Genomic DNA, 21,999 nt, shown 5'->3' on the forward strand with positions numbered 1-21,999 from the left:
CTTTGTAGTATGATAAGTAGGGTGGTGTGTACGTTTGGGTAGAGTCACCATTTTGGATCTGTTTCTCCTCCCTAGATTTGGCAGAAAGTGACTTGGCGTATACCCGGGCCATCATGGGCAGTGGCAAGGAAGATTACACCGGCAAAGATGTACTCATTCTGGGAGGTGGAGATGGGGGCATATTATGTGAAATAGTCAAACTGAAACCAAAGATGGTCACTATGGTAGAGATATCCTTTGTTATATAAGAGATCCAGTTAAGTGGGCTTCATTTTCTTCCTCTTTTTTTTTTGTCTTAAGACTCCAGTTAATGTTATGAGGCAAATGTGTTACTAAGACTACCTTGAACAAACATTTCAACTTAGTATCAATAGCCTTTTTATGTGGCCACCAACTAAGAAACAGAGTTGAGAATTAAAAAGTAACCTTTGTACCATGCCTACCTCTCAGCACTTGCTGAAATGGCTTCTTCATTAGAAGAATATTCAATTCCTTTTGAGTGTTCTTGATGCACAAATTAAATCATCTCATTCATCTTTTTTTTTTAAACTTGTGATACCCACATTAGTGTTGTGTTCATCTTAACCTTTTTTTTTTTGAGGTGTTATATTTCAGAATTCTTTCATAAATCCAATTACAGGGGAAATTTCTCCTTAACCTCTTTTGAACATTGACCAAATGGTGATTGACGGATGTAAGAAATACATGCGAAAAACGTGTGGCGATGTCTTAGACAATCTTAAAGGAGACTGCTATCAGGTAATGTTCACCAAATAATGATTTTATTAAGTGAACTGATAAGATTATTGATCAGAACTGTGCTTTCTTAAAACTGCTCTAAGTATGATTGGCCAAGAACGTAAATCATCAAGGTGATAGATCATCTTGTAGGGGAGGAAAAATTTCCCTCTACTCTTCTGGTTCTTGCCTGAGAACCCCTGTAATAAAGATTAACAAGAGGAAAAACAAGTTTATTAACATGTTTAACTCATGTATATATGGAAAATAGGCAGAGAAAAATAACTTAGAAGTAGCTTTTGAATTTAGCTTAAATGTCATCTTAATAGGGAAAAGGGGGCGTAGGTGTCTTAGGGGGGAGTATATGACTTAGGAAAAATGAACAGTGCCCTTAGAAGTGTAGATAAGGAGGTGTGATAGTTTGTGACAAAGTTTGTCTGGGTGTGGTGTCGGTCTCCTCTTCTGTGATAAGAGGCCAGCTACCCTGGATGAATCTCTCAGGAAGGGGATCTATGACAATTGAGTTGCTTTTGGAGGCTCTGTCTTCAGATAAAGAGTTCAGAGAAAGTCTCTGGCTACATTTGCTTTTTTCCAAGTGCTTACAGCTCAAAATAGTCAGTATGCTAAAGCTTCGTATTTTGAGGTGGCCTGTTCTGCCATCATCCTTCATTCTCTCTTCTCTGAGTTCTCTATACATTTGTATTCAGGGAAGGTGTGTACCTATCATTAAAAAAGGAAATTACCAACTCCAGATTCTCTGAATTTAATAACATTAATTCATTCTTGTATAAAAGATGTCATGTACCTTTTTATGACCTGGCATTCCACCACCCTTGTCCCTCTAGCCTGATGCTCTCTGTGAGTCTTTCAGAGAGAATTCAGAGATTTAATTGGAAGGCGTAGATGATTAAAATGTTTGATGTTGAAATCACTGCTTCTTGCACAGCAAGTTAGTTTCTGTCCTAAATTCTGCTGTGCTTCCAAGTTATCCAATCATTACAGTTTGTAGGATAGCTCTTATATTGCACTTGCAGGATGCATATGTTCAGTGCTCATACCTACAGTGCTTGGTAGAGCAAGATAGCTAAGCAAATACATGTTTTATTTGACCGAAATCTTAAATGTGTATCTACAGTTTTATAAACAATCTCGATGAGTGCTTTAATTTGATATATAAATAACTAACTTACCCTATGGCATCTTCTGTGTGTGCCTCCAAATTTCATTTCATAGTAATTTTTTCATATCACATTAATTTTTTAAGCCGAGAGAGGAATTATGTCTATGTTAAAATGCAGTTGAGATGGTTTTATGGGGAAAAGGGAAAGAAAGATACATATTTCACTCTCACTATTTGAAAGGTTAAAAAGGGAGGGAGGATCCAGCAATTCCACTCCTGGTTATTTATCTGAAGAAAACAGAAGCACTAGAAAAGATACATACACCCCCCCACCCCATTCATAGCAGCACTATTGACAATAGCTGAGATATGGAAGCAACCCGAGTGTCCATCAACACATGACTGGATAAAGATCATGGTGTGGTATATATATGCAATGGAATTCTATTCAGCCATTTAAAAAAAAAAAAAGAAATCTTGCCATTTGTGACAACAAGGATAGACCTTGAGGGAATTATACTAAGTGAAATAGCCAGAGAAAGAAAAATAATGTATGATTTCACTCACGTGAAATATAAAAAGATTTTTAAAAAATAAATGAACAAACCAAACCAAACCAAACAAAAATACATAGGTACAGAGAATAGAGTATTGCTTCTGAGAAGGCGGTGGGGTGGAGATGAGGGGGTGGGGAGGGTGAAATGGGTAAAGAGGATCAACTGTATGGTGCTGGGTGGTGAGAAGGCTGTAGTGTACACAGAAGTCAAAATATAATGTACACGTGAAAGAACAAAAGGAGAAATGAGGGTCTTTAGAGCATGATAGACTTGTTTGACTGTGAGCTAAAAATTACCCTGCCTGAAGTGTTTAAACGTTTAAACCTCACTCACACCTGTGCCAAATGTTTCTAGTCTTATGGAAGACAGTAAGCGGAGAGTTTTGAAGGACATTGATTCAAGGTTGTGGGGTAACTTTAGAGGAGTGATTCAAATTCATGTCTTCCTGGCTCCTTCTGTGGCTTCCTTATATGGATTAAGAAAAAACTAACTAGGACCACAAACCCAAAGCTGCAGTACTGTGTTGTAGACTGCTGTAATTAGAGGCCAGATACAGATATAAGTGGGAAGATTTACAAATGGCCCCAGCAAACAACTTCTCACCTTGTGGCTGCATCTGAAGGTAGAGTACCAAAGGCAGATAGTGACATAAACAGAGGGGCATTTTAGAGAACACAAAATATTTTAAACCGCACCCCGTCCCCACCTTTCTGGAACAAAACCACCACCAGGGGGAGCCTGGAAAATTCTTCTGAGGCGGAAGAGTTCCTGGAGCTCGAAGGGTGGGTATTCCTGCTCTGTTGGGCAGCAGTAGACAAACCCCTTAGCCATTAAAATACTGCTATTAAAACAAACCAGGTCCTTGCAGCTGTTTATCATTGAAAAAATAGTTAATTACTGTGTTAACCTTTTCTAGAAAATAAAAAATGTTTCAAAGCACTCCTATTCCTTTTATAATGATAGATTTTAATACTAAAATCATTAAGGCAGTACAGAAAGAAAACTAAAGATTTTTTATATATGCACAGGATTTCCAAGTAAAAGAGCAGTAGGTTAAATCTAGCAGTTTAAAGACTTACATATTATGTCCAAATAAGATTTAGTTAATAAATGTAAAGATAAGAATCTTAACACAATTTGGTATATAAATAGTAACATTGGTATTTACAGATGACAAAGCACTTGGGAATATTTAGCAGTCTTAATAAAGACTTGTTTGGTAAGATAAAATTGTAACAGAAGGGAAACTACCTAAACATAATAGAATCAAATGTAAAAATGTTATATATTTTGCCATTTGATGTAAGGCATTTCCACTAAAATTAGGAACAAGAGGAGGATTGTTTTATTTAATGTTTTTTTTGAGTCATTAATGCAGTAGGGAAGGAAAATAGTATGAATATAGAAAAAATCAGATTACTTGCAGAGGATATGAATGCTCAGAAAATTCATCAGATTTTGGTGGTGTGATTGGATAAAGGCAGACAAACTTTTTTCCTTATTCTAAATGCAAAAGCTTAAATGGAAATTGAGCATGGAGGGTGGGCCGGAAATCCTATTCAAAATAATGACCAATTGTTGAGTATGGAGGAATAAATTTAACAAGAATGGTATTGTGAGGCTGATAAGAATTAAGATCTTGTTGAAAGACAGCAACTAAAGTGTGAGTACATGGAGAGAGATGTTATTTCTTGGATGAAAATCAGAATTCCAAGGGGGTTTTTAGAATTAGACCAAATCATTTTGAAGTTCATTTATAACCATAAATATCTAAGAATAGCCAAAAAAAAGTTTTTTGAATAATCATAGTGAAGGAAGATTGGCCCTTTTATTTACTGTGAAGCATAGTAGACAAGAAGTATGATGAAAAAGAAAGAGGGATGGCACAGAGACTTGACAATGTCTGAGTGTGTATTTGTACACGCAAAGCTAATATACAGCCTAAGGTGTCTTCAGTTTGGGAAAAGGAGATTTAATAAGTGATGTCGACACACTGGGCCGTCCATCTGCATGAGAACAAACTTAACTGTAGAAGGCAGAGGAAAACTAATTTCAGATGGCTTAAGCTCTAGATACAAACACTGATACATTTAGGAAAATTTAGAGTATTTAACCTTGGAATCGGGAAACTTTTTAAAGAAAGCCAAGAAATCCAGAAACTGATGCCAAGTTAATACCATAAACAGCCAAAAGACAGACTGAGAAGAATACTGGCAACAAACATGACAGGGAGTTAATCCCTTTATTAATGCAAAGAGCCCCTTAGTACTTAAAATGTTTAAGAAGTTAAAGGTGTGAAGAATAGGAACTGGTGGTGGTGAAGCCAAGTTTGTGTGCCCAGTGAGGACAAACCAAAACATCGGAGTTTGGAGCAGAGAAAGGTTTATTTCGGGGCCAAGCGAGGAGAACAGGCAGCTCATGTTCTGAAAACCTGAACTCCCTGATGGTTTTGGGGAAGCGTTTATTATAGGCAGAATTTGGGGGAAGGCCTGTAGGGTGTGTGACCTTCCTCTGGTTGGTGGTGTTTCTGAAATCTCAGTCATCAGCCTTCTGGTTCCAGTGGGTCCCGGGTCCTTGTGCTTGTGCTCAGCCAGAAGTTACCGGCCTCCCCCTGAAGGCCTTCATTCCCGTGGAAGAGCTCAGGGTTACATAGCAGGTTGTTACGTATAGGGACACAGAAGGGCTTTTGTACGCGGGAGGGACCTATAGAGCCCTGCTCAGTTTCACTTACTCCTTTTCTTTGATATTTATGAATCTTGATGGGAAGAGATGAGGGACAAAAATGGAATAAAATTTTCGATAGAGAGGTCAATCATAAACTCGACAGAGGGATTCGGCTCTAGGGGGACTTGATCTCACTGTTAGTTCTCAGAAGATAAAAGTCAAATAGCCTGCAAACTTAGGACAAAATGCTCACTCCCGTTGGTGGCCCATGAAGTTCTTGTGAAAATTTTTGTAAGGAACTTGACAAAATATGAGAAAAGGGACAACCTCCAGTACTGGGATGGATGCAAAGACACAGGTGCTTGCCTGCATTGCTGGTTGGAGCAAAAATAGCCTTCAATTAAAAATGAAAGTACACATGCCTTTGTCTTGGCCACTCAGTGTTTGAGCATCCAGGCAGCAGCCATCTATACAAGGAGTTTTGTTTTGACTGTGTTTAGGAACCAAGGCTTGAAGGGTACATTTTTAGTGGAATGATACCCTTAAAAAAAATCATTACCTGGAATGGTGTTGGGTGAAAATTTCCGAGTTTACAATGATGTGTGTGATCCTCGTTCTTACAAAAGAGTACAAGCATTTGTGCTTATGTGCAGGTGAGTGTTCACAAGAGTCTATGTGAGCACAGGAAAAAACAGCATATTAAATAGGTCTGATACATAGATTGAAGGCAGCTGGGGTGTTGCTGCCTTCTATGCATGGTTGCACTTGATGAAATTGAATGAAGCAAGTTATAAAACAATAGGATGCTAAGATTATGTTTCTTTAAAAAATTTGTGATTTTTGAGGACATTTGTAAGAAAATTTCTACGAAAAAATCTAGAATGGACTATTTTAGGGGATTGGATCAAACTTGATTGAAACATGTAGTTTGTAGCCAGAAAAATCAAAAGACTAGGAGAACAACTCCTGTCCAGGTGAAGAAGTTGCCTACAGTTGGGTGGGTCTCCAGCATATAGCTTCAGTACTTCAAAGACACAGCAAACCCCAAACTGATGTCCTATGACAATTCCCGCTTCTGACTGCTTACCTGCGCTCTGACGGGGGACTATGGCAGCCACCATTTATTACACGGCTTTAGTACCTGCTGTACTTGGAGTGTTAGAGGAAATAAAAAAACCATAGGTTTTTTTTTAATAGTTCAAGGTAAGATGCAAAAATAAATCCATAGACAACAAAATCACTCAGCGCTTAGTATAAAAGGACAACTAAAAGTAGAACAATGTACGTACAGTAGAAGAGGCAGCATAGATGACTATGAACTTGGTGTTCAGATCTAGGTTTACTTCTTGGCTCCATTTCTGATTGGGTGCCTTTGAGCAAACTTGGTGACCTTTCTCGTGTGTTTCTTCTCCATTTGTAAAATGGGGATGATCAAGAACCTGAAATGAGTTCAGGGTAAATGAGAAGCACTTAAAGCCAGCGCTGAGCCCTGAATTTCAGCCAGTAGCAGGCGTGAATGGAAGCCATTTCTGTTCAGTTGGCAGGTGCTGTGGATCTCAGCCCCAGTGTGCATCTCCCCCTTCCTTCTACACGGGTTTAACTACTTCCACGTGTGTTGGCTCACCCATCTCTCTTCCTGTTCTCTCTGGAAGGTTCTAATAGAAGACTGTATTCCAGTCCTGAAGAGGTACGCCAAAGAAGGGAGAGAGTTTGATTATGTGATTAATGATTTGACAGCTGTTCCAATCTCCACATCTCCAGAAGAAGGTAGATTCTGTTTTGATTTTTTTTGTTTTCAACCAAGGTAATGTTGATGGAAATGTTTTTCTTGGCACCATATGAGAAGGAAAGGATCTTAAGAGATTATCTAGTGAAGTTCCTTCATTTATTAAAGGTAGTTAAACTGAGGCCCAGTGTGGAAAGATGACTGGATGTGGCTTTGGTCAAATCCTGTTCTGCCACTAAATGAACAACATTAACTCAGTCATTTAAAGCAAACATGAAATAAAATGATTCATAATCATACCATTGAGGCATTAGCTTGTTTGATCATTGATTTACATAATCTGATTTTTTTACCTTATACTGGGACAATCTGGTGACCTTTCTAAGCAACACCAGACACAATTTCCCTTCTCAAGCTATACACTCAAAATCACTGCATGCTTAGGATTTCCATGTTAATGTTTTTTTATTACCTGGTCTGCCTGCTGAGTTGCCAGACTTGGGTCCACACCTCGTGACCCTTGCTGACCCTTGGGGTTTCTCTCTCAGGATGCTGCTGCTTTCCCCCTTACTTAAAGCTGTTGTCTTTCAGATTTCAACCACTGCCTTTGTGTCAAATCTTGCTGGGTATTGTGAGAACAGTGCCACGTACACGCACGTTTGCTTTTGACTTTGCCTGTACATGCATGTATGTGCACGTGTGTGCAGAACACAGAATATATGACGGTACCTTACCATCCACAAATAAGCTCTCGAATATTAGATCTTAAGCGCATGACTATTTTTTTGTATTGTTGAGTATTCATGTGAATGTTGGACTTTAGATGTTTCTGAGGCATGAAAAACCTACGTTTATAAAACAATTTTTTTTTTTAACATCCAGATTCCACATGGGAGTTTCTCAGACTGATTCTTGACCTCTCAATGAAAGTATTGAAACAGGATGGGAAATATTTTACACAGGTAAAGACTACTTAACTGTTTTTTCCTCAAACTCAAAGATAATTTTGTATTTTGTGTTTCAGACAACCAAAATACCTAGAGAGACACTGACATGAAGACTAAGTGGTAGCACTAACTCTAGTTAACTTGGAGATGAAGGTTAAAAGGAAGGAGGTACAGTATATGACGGCTATGTGCTCTGACAATGTAGAGGTGGCACAACTACTACAAATAACGGTGGGCGGGAGAGAATGGGACAAGCATATGCAAACATCTTTATGCATTTTCAGTAATCATATTGGAGGTGATAGAATTAGTATTGTTATTCAGAGGTGGTTGTATTTGTCATGTGGCATACAGCAATTGAGCAGTTATGCAATATTTTAATTCCATCATGCCCAGCATTCTCAATATGAAAGAAGGTAGTTGAAGATGTAGTATAGAAGTGGATAAATAAAGCCCTATTGTACCGGGGGAAAAAAGAGATTTTATATTTTGAAATTTGAATGCGTATTGTTGAAATTTAGGTTTGTTAAGGATAGAACAGCATAATTGGATTATATTCTCTCAAGCACTGAGTTTGTAAATCAATGACACGTTATCTTTCGGGAATTAATGGGTTCAGTTGTGTCCTGTTAACGCAGCTGCCCCCATTTATCAGCTTTGGGCTTGGGCTGTAGTATGAGCTGCTGCCACCAGATGGAGACAGAGATTGTGTGTTTTTTTTTCCCCCTCCCTACTCATCCTCTAGGAGATTCTTAATGGAAAAGCCATCAACAAAAATTTCGTAAACTGCTTTGGCTGTAGTATGAGCTGCTGCCACCAGATGGAAGCGGATTGTGTTTTCGTCATTTTCTACAGGATTCTTAACTTTAAAAGAAAGGTTGAAGTTAGTGTTTCTCCTACTGAAGTTAGTATATCTCCTACTGAAGTCCTGAAGCAAAAGCAGCTAATTGATGATTCATTCTCTTTACTGGGTACAAAGATCCCTTGATCCCTAAGCAGAAGAGAAGCATTTACTTAGTATTGCCCTCTGGTCCCTGTAATTCTTAAGCATTTTCAGGAGACTCCTACATCCCCCCCACCTTTTTTTTTTTTTTAAAGCACTGGTATATTTAAAAGTCAAGAACTGCTAGAGAGAGCCTAACCTTATTCTCTTGAGGAGGCATTTTTAAGCAGACCCTCGACAGCTGATGAGATCTAAGATAATCCCGAAAGCAACTTGGTAACTCTGAGAGACACCTTGATTTAGTGTCTAGCCCAGCCTGTTTTCTTCCTCCTCCCCCTGCACGTAAGCCCCCCCAACACGTGGCAGATTATTGTAGACCTCACACTTGGTGACAATGTTGGGAAGCTTTGAGAAGAGGCAACTGTCTGTGAATGGATTTTTTTTTAAACCCCTGATGTTTTGAAATTTGAAACACATTCTAGAACTGACTGTTTAAAAGCAGGTATTTGTGAAGCATGGGCCACATCTCACCTGCTGCTTGTTTTTGCAGTTTTCTTGGCACACAGACACGTCCGTTCATCACAGCAGCTCTGGCTGCGTTCGCGCTCCAGCAGCAGCTTGGAATACCCGTGATGAACAATAGGACCTGCAAAGCCTAACATGTTTTCTGTCTGGTTCTTGACAGAAGTTTGCTGACCCCTGCTTTACAGGAAATCTACAGTGAAACCTGTTCAAAGTCGTCTTATTCTTGTAAAAGCAACCCAAATTCATTGAATTGTGTTTTTCATGAGTGGATATTTCTCAATCAGAGCATATATTGATAGAATTTAGTTCTTTTTATGTTCCTGCCAATAGAAAGACATCTCAAGGAACTTAACTGGAGGGAGAATGAGGCTCTGGGGTCTTTAATCCAAAAAGGCTGAAGAAGTTGGGATCTACTGCAGACCGGTCAGTTTGTAGAAGACAACAGGTGTAATGAGGAAGAAAGCGTGACTATTGTCTTTTGTTGTGACTATTTGCCTGGTAGACTGCTTTTTTGGGGGATTGGCTTTCTCAGTATGGACTAGTCATGGAAATGCTTGCTTGACAATTGACCACTGCCCATTTGTAATTATAATGATCGAGGTTTTGATAACTTCCCCTTGCCAACCAACTTTTACCAAAAATGCCATTAAATACTCAGGGCTGTGCTGGTTTCTAAGAATTGTCCGAAACATGTATTAGGACTTGTTTTATGTCCCTCTGTTCATAACACTTGGAAACTCAAGGCGATCCTATTTTATGATACCCAGGAATCCCACTAGACCTTGGGTTGTTGAATGTGTCACGCAGACTGGGGTCATAAGCCTTTGAAGAAGCAGTAGTCAAGTCAGGAGCGCAGTGTGGTTTGACTTGGGATGTACTGATGTCATTGCCACAGTGTAATGTTTTCTTACGCTGCCACATGGTATGCTCAGGAGATGGCCTGGATTCACAACCACCCTCTTCCCTGAGCCTGTAGCTTAAGAATGGAATAAGGTTAAAGATGGGATGAAAATGTTGGGCCTCTTACTTGGTGACAGACAAAAGCTAAATGTTCCTGCCTAAAATTGCTTGCATTACAGTGGTGAGTTCCTGGTGTCACTGGTGTCACTGTGGCTACCTGCAGACAGCCTTGTCAATGGGCCACAAAACTAGGAAAAGTGTCCTGGAGTGTGGGGGTGCAGCCACCTCTGGCAGGTTGGCCAAGGCAATTTGAATCTGGGGAAGAATTGCTTTTAGGGATGACAAGTCAGATTCTGTGGCTTGGCCTCCCTCCCCCTTTTACCCTACTCCCCATTAAAAACAAAACCAAAAACTAAGTTATTTGAAAGTACAAAAATATGTATGCGACATTCATGTGACATTCATGTAACTTATGATACAAAAATACTAATCGCTCACCCCCTGCAGACCTGGACAGTACCAGTACCCCTGACATGTCTACTTCCCCCCCCGATCTCTTGCCCACCTTCGGGAGTAACTCATCTTTAGTGTTATTTTTTTTCTATTATTCTGTGCTGTTCTTCATAGATGTTTCACGTATGTGTGGTTTCCTAAGTCATCGTAGTATTTAATTTTGCTTGCTTTTGAACTTGATAAAGATGGTATTACTAAGGATATATTCTTCCAGAGCTGTGCTGTTTTTTTTGTTTTTGTTTTCTTTAACATTACAGAAATCACACAAGGTGTTTAAAAGGTACAATACTGAAATCTATAAAGTAAAAAAGCAAATGTCACCCACAGGTAACTTGGGGCAAGGAGAACCTTCTAGGACAGAAACTACTGTATTGGGATTTACCCACTAGGGGTGCCTGTATCTTGCCACATTATTCCCTTCCTCTCATCCTTAATAGATTAATTATTTTCTATTAGATTTTTGTTCTGCATCTCCCATGTGCCTTAAGAACAATGTAGTTTCATTTAAATACCCAGGACAGTGAAATGTATCACATCACTTTTTTGGGTAGGTATCTATGTTTTTTCTTTTTCTTTTTTAAACTGCTTTATGACAGTGTTGGGGAAAAACAAATTGAAACTAACCTATTTCCTTACCACATTCTTTATTAGGCAGTCTTCCCATATACCCTCTGTAAAGAGAGAGTGTGGTGTCAACTTTAAGATGGCAAGGAAAATCTTAAACTGTGAACCTTGGTGGCATTTCCATTCTATAGCTTCCCTAGGAGTGAGGTGTTCTAAAAACAACCAGGCAGTGTTTTCTATTTGTGAATCTTAAATTACACATGTGGTGTTTATATACTCTCGTGGTGAACTTGATGTTGAAACCAAATTATATGCTGGTGAAGGGCACTTTGGCCAAATCCCACTGCAGGACCCTAGATGATGGGTTACTAAACAGGCTGGCACTGAAGGATGACAACATGCTGAGCGAATGTGCTAAGTTAAAACCGCCAAGGCCAGCTCTCGGAATAGTTCTGTCTACCCACTTGCCCGTGGCTGGCTGGCTGGTTGGTTTGGAAATGCCATCCTGAGGAATGCTTACATCACAGGCTACTTTATTTGTGAATAATTTTCATCTTACACATTGTACTTGGTTATCTTGAGGCATACTGATAGTGAAGTTCTTATGAAGGAATGGGATCAGCACATATATTCAGTATTCTTCCAAATGTTAACTTCAGAGGTTAAAAGGAAATAGGTAATATTAAAATACCCATCATGTTTTCCAAATCCATTATGAGAAGCCCTTGGGGGAAAATTGTGCTCAAATGATAAGCCCTAGCCCAGACCTACTGAATGAAAATCTGCATTTTAACAAGGCCCCCGCTATGATTCATATGCACATTAAAGATTGGGAATCACTGCTCTAGAACTAGGCAGATACTGTGTTTGTTCAGCAGCTCTACTGTGTCTTGGTCAGCATCTGATTCTCTTCATCTTTTTTTTTTATTTTTATTTTTTTATGGTCACAGTGGCTGTTGCAGCTCCAAATAACACATCTAAGTTATAGGCTGGAAGAAAGTTGAAGGAGCGGGGGTTTATACTTGATTGTCCTGAACCAAATATCACGTATGTGGAACCTAAAATATAATACAAATGAATTTATATACAAAACAGAAGCAGACTCATAGACATAAAATTATGGTTACCAAAGGGGAAGAGAGAAGGGGAAGGATAAATTAGGAGTATTGGATTAACAGAGACAAACTATACATAAAATAGATAAGCAACAAAGATTTACTGTACAGTGCAGGGAAATATATTCAATTTTTATAATAACCTATAATGGAAAATAATCTGAAAAATATGTATATGATTGAATCACTTTGCTGTACACCTGAAACTAACACAATACTGTAAATCAAGTATACTTCAACAACAACAAGAAAAACTTTCCTGGCAGAATTCCACTGTCTCTTTGACCACCCTTAGCTGCTGGGGAGGCAAAAACAAACAAAAAAACTGACAAGAAAGGGAAAAAAGAACCATGAAGTCAAGAGAAAATGTTTGATAAACACTAGAACTGGGGAATATCCTTAGTGTATATATCCTGAACAGACTTTTGTTCTCTTATACCTTAAAATAAATCTCAGGTTTAGGGGAAGGCACAGGGGGTATGAATATAGTTCTGTGTCAATGTCTTAGACTCTTAGGAGGGTCATAGTTTAAGCCATTCTGGAAATCCAGAACATTATCTTTTTGATACTTCACTCTCAACACAGTGGCGACTATCGGGAAAACTTATTTTGAATGGATTATGTGTCTGGATCTTTGCTAATTGCATGGTGTTGATATAATGACTGTGTCACTAATGAGAAATTGGTCTCACTGCTTTCTATTGCTTCAGACTCTAATACTTTGAAAATGGCTCGGTAAATGAGGTAGAAAGATAATGAGCGGATGGGTCTATAAATAGAACTCCGTGCAGTTTGTGAAAGCACTAAAGCCTTATCTCATTTTCAGAGATGAACTCTTACCTAAAGCTATAATTGTTCTCATTTATTGGAGACCTTAAAATGAGTGGGACCCTCAGAAGGACTTAGGAATCCTATTGTTTGCTTCTCTCTCTTTGATTTAGGGGAACTGTGTCAATTTGACGGAAGCCCTGTCACTCTATGAAGAACAGCTGGGGCGCCTGTATTGTCCTGTGGAATTCTCGAAGGAGATTGTCTGTGTCCCTTCATACTTGGAATTATATCCTTTGACCATATCGTTCTGTTGCCAAATCAGAACATCCATATAAATCCCATGCCTATTTAACATTTTAAACAAACAGAATTAGTTCTGTAGTATATAAGACCCTGGTTTCCAGACTTGGCTGCACATTGGAATTCCTGGAAGCTTTAAAAAAAATACTGATTCCTGGGTCCCACCCTCAGATTGTAGAGTGCGGCCTGCCACAGCTTCCCAGGTCGTTTTAACGATCTGGCCCCACAGGTTCTCACAGGCAGTCCCTAGAACTACGGCATCACCTGGGAACTGGTGAGACCTGCAAATTCTCCAGCCCTATCCTAGGCTGCCGCCCAGTTAGAAACACTGGAGAGCGGGCCGGGACCTGTCTCCAGCAGCCTGCCCAGGGATTGATGTGTGAGGTTCAGCCCTAAAACACCACCCTGGCTGTAGCAGGCTGACTGGAGAAGCTCATTCTACTTTCATATGAAAATTACCCTACTTTAATATTCACTTCAATTGATTCTGGCTTGCGGTAGAGACAGAGCTAAAAATAATGCTGAGGATCGCCAAGTTAATGTTGGGGTTCTCCATTAGTTCACTTAGTAAAGTTAGTCCAGAGAGATAAGGGAAGAACCCAGAGAAGAACCAAATGAGAGCATGGTCATTGGAAATTTATAGTGCATTTCCTCCTAAAAAATGGACTGGAGTCTGTAGACCAAAGCCTCCTTACTGGAGGTGGCAGGGTCCAGCTTCCTGTGACAGCAGCTTTCATTCTCCAGGGAGACCCTGTGACTGCTGCTGGCTGCCAGTGAGGCCCCAACCTGGGAGCCTGAGCTCTGTGACCGAGGTTGGGGGGTGGGTGGCGGCTGGCCAGGCTCCTCACAGCCTGTGGACCTCCACCTTCGTCAGGGTTCCTCTCCAGAGCGCTTGTTACAGTCAGGTCTTGGTTGATAACAATGTTGAAAGCCTTTAGAAATCAGGTGATAGCATTTGGAGAAAAGGCTTCCACCCTCCGGCTCCCCTCCTCTTACTCTCCATGCTCCCCCCTTTTTTCCTCTTCCTCACTCCCTTGCCTTCTCCCACATCCCCCTTTTCTCTTTTCCTCCCATCCCCCCTATACCCTACCTTTCGCCTCCCTCTTGTCTTTGTCTCCCCACTCCCCAACCAATATGATTCCTGAAACCATTTTAGAGTCCTTGTAAGCAGTCGTGTGACCTGAGAGAATATTTCTGTCCCTTTAACCTTTTCTCTGCTCTCCCCCCCTCACCCAGTGTCACAGGTGGTAGGCGGCCTGGCTGCAAAGTGGCCTTGTTTAAGGGGCCTTCGTTCTCATTACCACAGTGCTGTAAGCACTGAAGCTTTCATCCATCTTCCAATTTGTAGGCCAGTAAACAAATTTTAAGTGATGCCTATTCTTCGTTGAATTACCTCCTCTTATTCCTTGACTCCCTGTCCAGGTGGGTATTTTACACTGTTTGGAAGAAAGCTAAACCTTGAAAATCAATTTCCCCTAATCATGTGTGCTGCAAATAGCCTTCCTGACCTTCATGTGCTGTATGTGACATCGAAACGAGTCAGGCAATTGATTGTGAATTCCTTCAAGTTTCTTTTTTTAATTATTTTTTTAATTTAAAAATCAAATGGAAAATGTATATTTTGATGAACTAGGGTGTTATTTTTTTGAAAGTCAGCTGAAGGATGATTAGACAGCACAGTGAAGGCTGCTAAATGCACTGAACCCCTAGAATGTGATTTTTGTTATTTTTTTTCTGTGTGGGCTTTTTTTGTTTTGGTAGACTTTGAATTGGGTTGTTTGGAGGGATAAACATTGTTTTCTTCTGGAGGGAAGTTCTTGATGGAATTTCTTCCCCCCCCCCCCCCGCAAATTGATACAGATATTAAAATTTGGTGCTTATAAGAAAAGACTTAAAAAAATGAATAGCAATGCTTCGATTAAAATTAAAATGAGAAATTTTGTGTGTCTGTTGTTTTATTTCGGCCAGGTCCCCTCTTTCTCACTTCTGATCTCACAAAATAAAAGTGTCTCCTGGTCTTTTTTCAGTTCTATCACTGGGTGCTATTTATCTCTTTATAATAGGATGGCCTTGGGGCCTTTTTTGAACCATAGTAATGACTTCATTTAGCACTGTGGTAAATGGTAAACAACCTATTGCATCTACCAGCTCTTCATTATAGAATGGACCTGAGGATAGGAAAGGATTTGGCCTTACTGTAAACTTGAAAATCAAAAGCTTATTTCTCTTCCCACTCTTAGCGGCATATTAGATGTAAAGATAAAGATTGCTTTGAGTTGCTGCTGTGAGATTTTTTTGAGAAGTTTTTTGGATGATAGATGTTCATTTGTGGAGAGGCCCACAACCACAAGAGCAACTTAAACTCAACTAAGGAGGCGCATGTAACAGCTTGGTGGTGTGTTTCTGGGTGCACAGTCCACATCAAGGGTGAGGTTATATTGACTTGGATTGTTAGAAATCACTGGGTTATGCTGTTGTTTTATGAAAGGTTTATGCTTTATCAATGGAATGATTTCATTTATGGTGAATTTGCAGTGAGCAAAACATGAAAAATGAAATAGCCAATGTCTGTTTTGAGATAAAATTAGTGTCAGCCTGGAGCACTTCCTCCTGAGAGAGGTTCATGGTGTGTAACATTCTTTAAAAAATAAATATATGCCTGCTTTTTCTTTTTTATTGGTTTGGCACGGGAGAAGAAATAATAACTAATAAAAGGAGAGTCATGTCGGAACTAGATTGGCTTTCAGCAAATATTTTTCTTGCACATAGAGGTGTTAAAAATGGCATTGGAAGTCCTACTCACCCCCTCAGACTCCTCTAGAATGCTTTTTAAAGTCTCTATACTGTGTAAGATTAAAAATGATGGTACTATTGTAATGTTAGAACACAGTTTTAGGTAAATAGAATTTTTTTTTTCCATTTTAGAAATAAGCCAAGTATATCTGCCATCTGGATATGTTGTTGTTAATATGTGGCATAACTTTATATTTGAAGGCTAGCTTGAGTCTGAGGCTAAATCTGCTGGTGAATTTGGTGACACACAGGTCCTGCCAAAAGCTGAGGGTTAGAAATGAAATGTATCAGATTGGGCCAGGCGGTGGAAGACATCTCCAGGAGACAATAAGGTATGTAGTATGTGAGGAAGAAGGGAAAGAAACACATTTTTGACTTTGAGTGATAATGGTGAATTCTGACCCAGTTCATTTCTTTGTATTGGAGAAAGGGTGTCTGATTGTTTTAAACATCTTTGTAATTGTTTTAAAAGAAAAGCATGCAAATTGAACCCTTGATAACTAAAACCAACCTCAACTTTTGCTGCATTTTAAGGAAATGTTATAAGATCTAAGCAGTTATATTACTTTAATGGCTGTAGTGTTATTTAGTGTTGTAGTCTCCTTTATAATCTAAAATAGAATATACTGTAGTATATAGCTGCTTTTTAATTAAAGACAAGACAAATGTGGCTGTAGTTTAAATTCTATTCACATCAGCAGGTATCAAGTATTCATTTATTTAAAAAAAAAAAAGAAATGCTGCTTTCTCCTGAAAATGTGATTGAATATTTAAAAACCTTGATTGATGGTGATCTGCCTGGGCTGGAGGAGGCTGGGCTCACGCTGTTTCTGCTGGGCAAAATTAAAATGCTGCTACTTCCTGTGCAGTTGAATAGTCTTTGCTTAACTGTTGCTTATGTCAGAGTGTGTGTTCGTCTCAATTGATCAATTTCATTCTTTTCCCATGACTCCTGGGATAGGGCGAAGGAAGTGTGTGTGTGGGGCGTGATGTGATGTATCCTTGGCCTGTGCCCAAGACTCTAGAGCAGTGCTACTCAAAGTCCTTCAACCAGCTCTTTATTTTCTAAGCACTTTGTTCTGTTTGCTTTGGCTGAAGCTTTTCATCCCCAGCAAGACTCCCTCAGTGAAGGAAGCAGTATGTTGGTCTACACTGCAGCACACACTCCTTACCTGTCTTGGAACAGCACCATGTGAGTAGCACTGTTCTCCAGGCTGGTTGGGCAGCGTTATTTGACATGAGCTGCTATGAGGCCTTAAAGAAACACTTAACCTCCTTCTATTTCACCCTGTTGCTGCGTGCCTTTATACCACGTCATCTTTTACATCACTGTGCTTTGGGTTAATACACAACTTGCCTTTACATTCTCTTGCTTAGTCTTAAAATATCTTTGTGAATTGAAGGTTAACATCACTGAGTAGGCCAGCCGTCAAAATCTGAAATGTGCCCAGGGATCTCGTGGCTAATAACAATCTGAATTTGCTGTAAGAAAGCCCCCATCCGGGTCCTTAACCTTTTTAGTACCATGGACTCCTTTGGCCGCCTGGTGAAACCTGTGAGCCCCTCCTCAGAAACATGTTTTTAAATACCTTATAATCATATCTGCTTTACATAACAAGTTACATTGTTTTTCAAAGACTTCAGGTTTAATATTTGTGCTTTAATAACTTGCTATACAACTGGATCTAGTTGTGGGTCAAATACAATTCTGAAGCATAATGAGTATAAACAAGATCTGTAGCAACTGAAATATGGCAAGAATGCATGTGACTTCTCGTTAACAAAGTCATAGGTACTGCCAGTGCTAACATGGTTTGTCACCTACACTCATGCTTAAAGGAAATGCTGGATTTCAGTTAGAGGCTAGTGAAAATAAAGCTACATAGGTTTTTCCTATCCAAGTTTAGGGCCACAAAGAATTCTGTCCATAGATGTCAGGTTAAGGACCCCTGACCTACAGTTTTTGCTTCCATCGTTTCATTGTATTTAGATGGTGGGGAAGGGAGGCTGGGTCCCTTCACTCTGCTGTCACAATCTCAAAGCATTACTGGCAGATCAGTTCTACTCGGCCAGAACCATTTAAAATCTCAATTACCTAGCTCAGTCATTCCACTGATTTCAGGCTTTACTTGTTATTTCAAAAATGAGAAATAGAACATGGGTGAGAAATAGCCCAGTACTTTTGGAAAGCTATTTGAATACTCTCAGATGTGATTTCCCTGGGAAATCAGATGATAAATGTGGCTGGACAGGTATGCGTATCCCTGTATTTGGGGGTCCCAGCGATGCCCTGGCCAGCTAATTAATAAAGACCTCATCGGTGGGTGGCAACCAATCACATGGTGGTCATTTCAGTGAATGCTTCCTTTAAGGTGAAGTTTTAGGGAACAAGGCCCTCTCTGTGCAACAATGCATGGTAATAGAATAAAAGAGTCAGGAGCTCTCCTGGGTGAAGCAAGCTAAACAAGCCAGGTCAGTTTTGACAGAAGCCCTCCAAGATCCAGAGGGAGGACTGGGGGTATTGCCCCCCACCCCTCGTTGCCTAGAGATGAAAGGCCAGGACTGCACACGGCGAGGCACTGTTTTCTGTAGATGTGGGTTGTGTTACTGGAGTTAACTTGGTAGAGATCATTCCTGGTTCCGCCTATTGGAAAATCCTTTTTTCTTGTCCTAGTTCTGAAATAGTCTTCACTTAGTGGTAGATGATGATGCTGGTAACTCAGGTTCTCAGTAAGTGATTCTGACAGCTCTAAGTTCATTGCAAAGGGACAGATATGCTCCTTAGACTCCATGCTGTGTCCTCTACTTTCAGACAACCCTGCCTTGCCTGCTTCCAGTTGTCTAAGTTGAATACGATACGTAAAATTACCCATCTGTCCTTCCTCCTAGGGCTTAGGGAGCTTCAGATCCTGTGTGTTCATCCCGTGGTCCCTTCACACTCAGTGTTTCTGTTTTTTTTCTTCTTAGTCTTATTAGTCTTTATCCCTTATCTTATTGGCCATAGATGGTTAAATGTTTCATGTCTGAAGAGATAGTGTGTCCTGCTGGGAGAGGCCATGTGAGTGTGGTTTCTGGCTCTGCCACGTGAGAGCTGGAGGCCTTTTATGGAAGTATGGGGGCAGGGAAGCCAGCCCTTCAGCCCAAGTTCAGTTGACTGAGGCTGGAATGGAAGCTCCAAGGGCCGTCACTCGGTATCTCTTGCTCAGGCTGGTCTGGTGCTCTGTGCACGTAGTTAAAGTGCACTCTTTCTGTAGTAAAAGGGAACTCTTTGAATTTGCCAGGTGGAACCTAGAAGAAACAGGCCAGTGTGAGGAAATGACGCAGGGTTGGGAATGTTCAAGAAGAAAAGCAGTGGGGGAGGGCAGAGCTCAGTGGCAGAGGACCTGCTTAGTGGGCATGAGGCCTCGGTTCAGTCCTCAGTGCCTCTGTTAAAAAATAAATAAATAAAAACCTAATTATCACCCTCCCCCCAAAAATTAAAAAGCATTTTTTTACATCACAAAAGAAGAAAAGCAGCCAACGATGAGATGCTAAAGGGAGAAGCTGCTGGGGCTTCAGGCATCGAGGGAGCGAGTCCACCTGCCCTGCCCTGTCCTGCGCAGGTGAGAGTGCTGTGCTGGTGAAGGGGGTCCTTTCACCAGGGCCTTGTCTTACGGGCTCTTTCTGGGTACCCCCAAAGGCTGAAGAGGAGCAGAAACTCAGGAAGGTGTGCCCGGAAAACCGAAATGGTGTGTGGGATCTGCGGCCATTTGGGTGTCAGCCATTGCTGTGAGTCTTCTTCATGTTTGTTTGTGCCCCACCGTCAACTATGTCATTTTTTGTTGTTGGGTTTTTTTGGTGGGGGGAGGGAGGTAATTAGGTTTATTTACTTATTTTTTTAATGGAGGCATGGGGGATAACTGTCATTCTTGAACGTCTCTGCCCTTGGTGACGTCCTACCCACTGGCTGGAATCCTTACACCGGCCTCCACTTTGGTCTGGATCAGCCTACGGGGGGCTGTGGCTTGGGTTACGGTGCCAGTTCCTGGAGGCCAGGCGGCAAGGCCACGACACTGATCCTGTCCGCTTGTGCTTAGTTTGAGCCAGCCCTTGGTTCCCACTGGGTTAATCCAGAAGGGTTTGTGCCCTAAAGGAAAAGCATAATAAATTGTAAACCATCAAAAAAATTGGAAGTCATGAGATTGTATGGAAAATAAATACATAAGTAAGTGGAGGACACGAATATACAAATAGGTGAGACCCTTACTATAGAAAGCTCAGTGCCAACCAGTAGGGGAGGCAGCTGAAAAACTAGCATTTTGTAATCACAGTGGAGACTGAATCAGGCAAGAGTCATCCACTAATGTAAATAAAATCTTGGGGTAAATTGTCAAGGAGCATATTTGTGTGGTTTTTCAAGTGTCACCAACACATTGCTTATGAGTTATATAGCAGATTCCTGTTTCCACTTGAACAAATTAGCAAAAACTTAGTTCTTGAAAAAAACACAAATTTACCAGGCCACAAGTCTGAAATAAGTCTTCCAGGGCTCAGGTCAGGGTGTTGGCAGGGCTGGTTCCTTCTGGAGGCTCTAGGGGAGAATCTGTTTCTTGCCTTTTCTAGTTTCTAGAGGCATTCTTTGGCGTCTGGGCCCTTCAGTCTCACAGTCGGCAGCATAGCGCCTTCAGATCTCTTTCTCTTGTCACGTTACCTGCTCTTTCTGACTCTCTCTGCATCCCTGTCAAGGCAAAGTCCCTTTTGCAACATAAGGTAACATAAATTTCTTGGATTAGGATGTCAGCATCTGTAGGGGTCATTATTCAGCTTACCACGTGTTGCTTCTGTGGAGAAATGGAACAACACCTTGACCAAGTGATGAAAATCAACTAGGGTCCGTAGCCACCTGTGCAGTGCTAGGCTGAGGCTGTTACCTGAATGAGCATGAGGGAACATTAGACCCAAAATGAGAAACATACTATTTTTAAAAGGTCTGTATTCTTTAAAAGTACTAGTGTCAAAAAAGAAAAGGCTGTGAAGAGGTTTCCAGATTAAAGGAGGCTAAAGAGACAAGGCAACTAAATGCAGTATCTGACCCCACACTGGCTCCCATATTGGAGGACAGATCCTTTAAAGGGCATTATTGCATAGAAAAACAAATTGCTATATGCATGGTAGTTTTGATAAAGTACTGTATCAATATTAGCAAGTTCTTATTGCAGCTTTTCTCTATGCTTGGAACTATTTCCAAGTAAAACGTTAAACAGTAAGAAAAAATAAGGGAGGAATTCTCATGGCACAATTGGGCTCGTGTCTGCCTGTGGGACGTGAGAGCAAGATTTGTGGACATAGGATCAGAAACCTAAGAGTAATGAGGCTCAAGGGGCCAGGGAAGTGCCCGCATGAGCACATGCTGCTTTTAAGATCTAGCTTAGGACACAATAAGTGTGATGCTCCTGAGGCAGCAGCAGTTCTCTTGGCTAAATGATATCTTGTGGGCTTTCTGATGGCCACACAAAGAAAAAACCATACCTGTGAGGTCTCCCACCGGCGATCCCTAAGGCCAAGGGCAGTGGTGTGCCAGCGGCCGTGTTGTCTGCTGTGGTCCGTCTAAATGGAGATGCTGGTGAGAATGGAGGACAATGTGGCTATTGGCTCCCTGTCTGCACTCGAGTTCTTGCGGGTCCCACTGGCTTAGAGACAAAAGGCCCCCTGGCAAAGATCTTGCTCCAAAGACCCCCCACTGTTTCTTTGCTGTTAAATGTTCCTGAGCTTCTGCTAAGACACTGCAGGGCTGAAGGGTTTTCTGTTTTTCTTTCCCCATGTATATGGCAGAAGAGGAGAATG

The 21,999-nt window shown here is 40.7% G+C and overlaps 1 protein-coding gene across 6 annotated transcripts in view; it reads left to right on the forward strand.

The window, feature by feature from the left end:
* Nucleotides 1-15,314, forward strand: part of SMS (spermine synthase) — a 42,756-nt gene extending 27,442 nt beyond the window's left edge. Inside the window, exons 6-12 of one of the 6 annotated variants that reach the window (XM_072956789.1) lie at nucleotides 76-230; nucleotides 670-759; nucleotides 6,732-6,846; nucleotides 7,688-7,767; nucleotides 8,498-8,656; nucleotides 12,148-12,244; nucleotides 13,254-13,369. In XM_072956789.1, coding sequence (XP_072812890.1) covers nucleotides 76-230; nucleotides 670-759; nucleotides 6,732-6,846; nucleotides 7,688-7,767; nucleotides 8,498-8,656; nucleotides 12,148-12,201 — 653 coding nt within the window. In that variant the 3' untranslated portion in view covers nucleotides 12,202-12,244; nucleotides 13,254-13,369. Of the gene's footprint in view, nucleotides 1-75; nucleotides 231-669; nucleotides 760-6,731; nucleotides 6,847-7,687; nucleotides 7,768-7,829; nucleotides 7,921-8,497; nucleotides 8,657-9,245; nucleotides 10,837-12,147; nucleotides 12,245-13,253; nucleotides 13,370-14,805 lie in introns of those variants that run through there. The other 5 variants (XR_012067633.1, XM_072956788.1, XM_072956790.1 and 2 more) reach the window with 5 other exon arrangements.
* Nucleotides 15,315-21,999: the final 6,685 nt, after the last annotated feature.

This window comes from Vicugna pacos, chromosome X (genome assembly GCF_048564905.1).
Source record: "Vicugna pacos chromosome X, VicPac4, whole genome shotgun sequence".
Lineage (NCBI taxonomy): Eukaryota > Metazoa > Chordata > Mammalia > Artiodactyla > Camelidae > Vicugna > Vicugna pacos.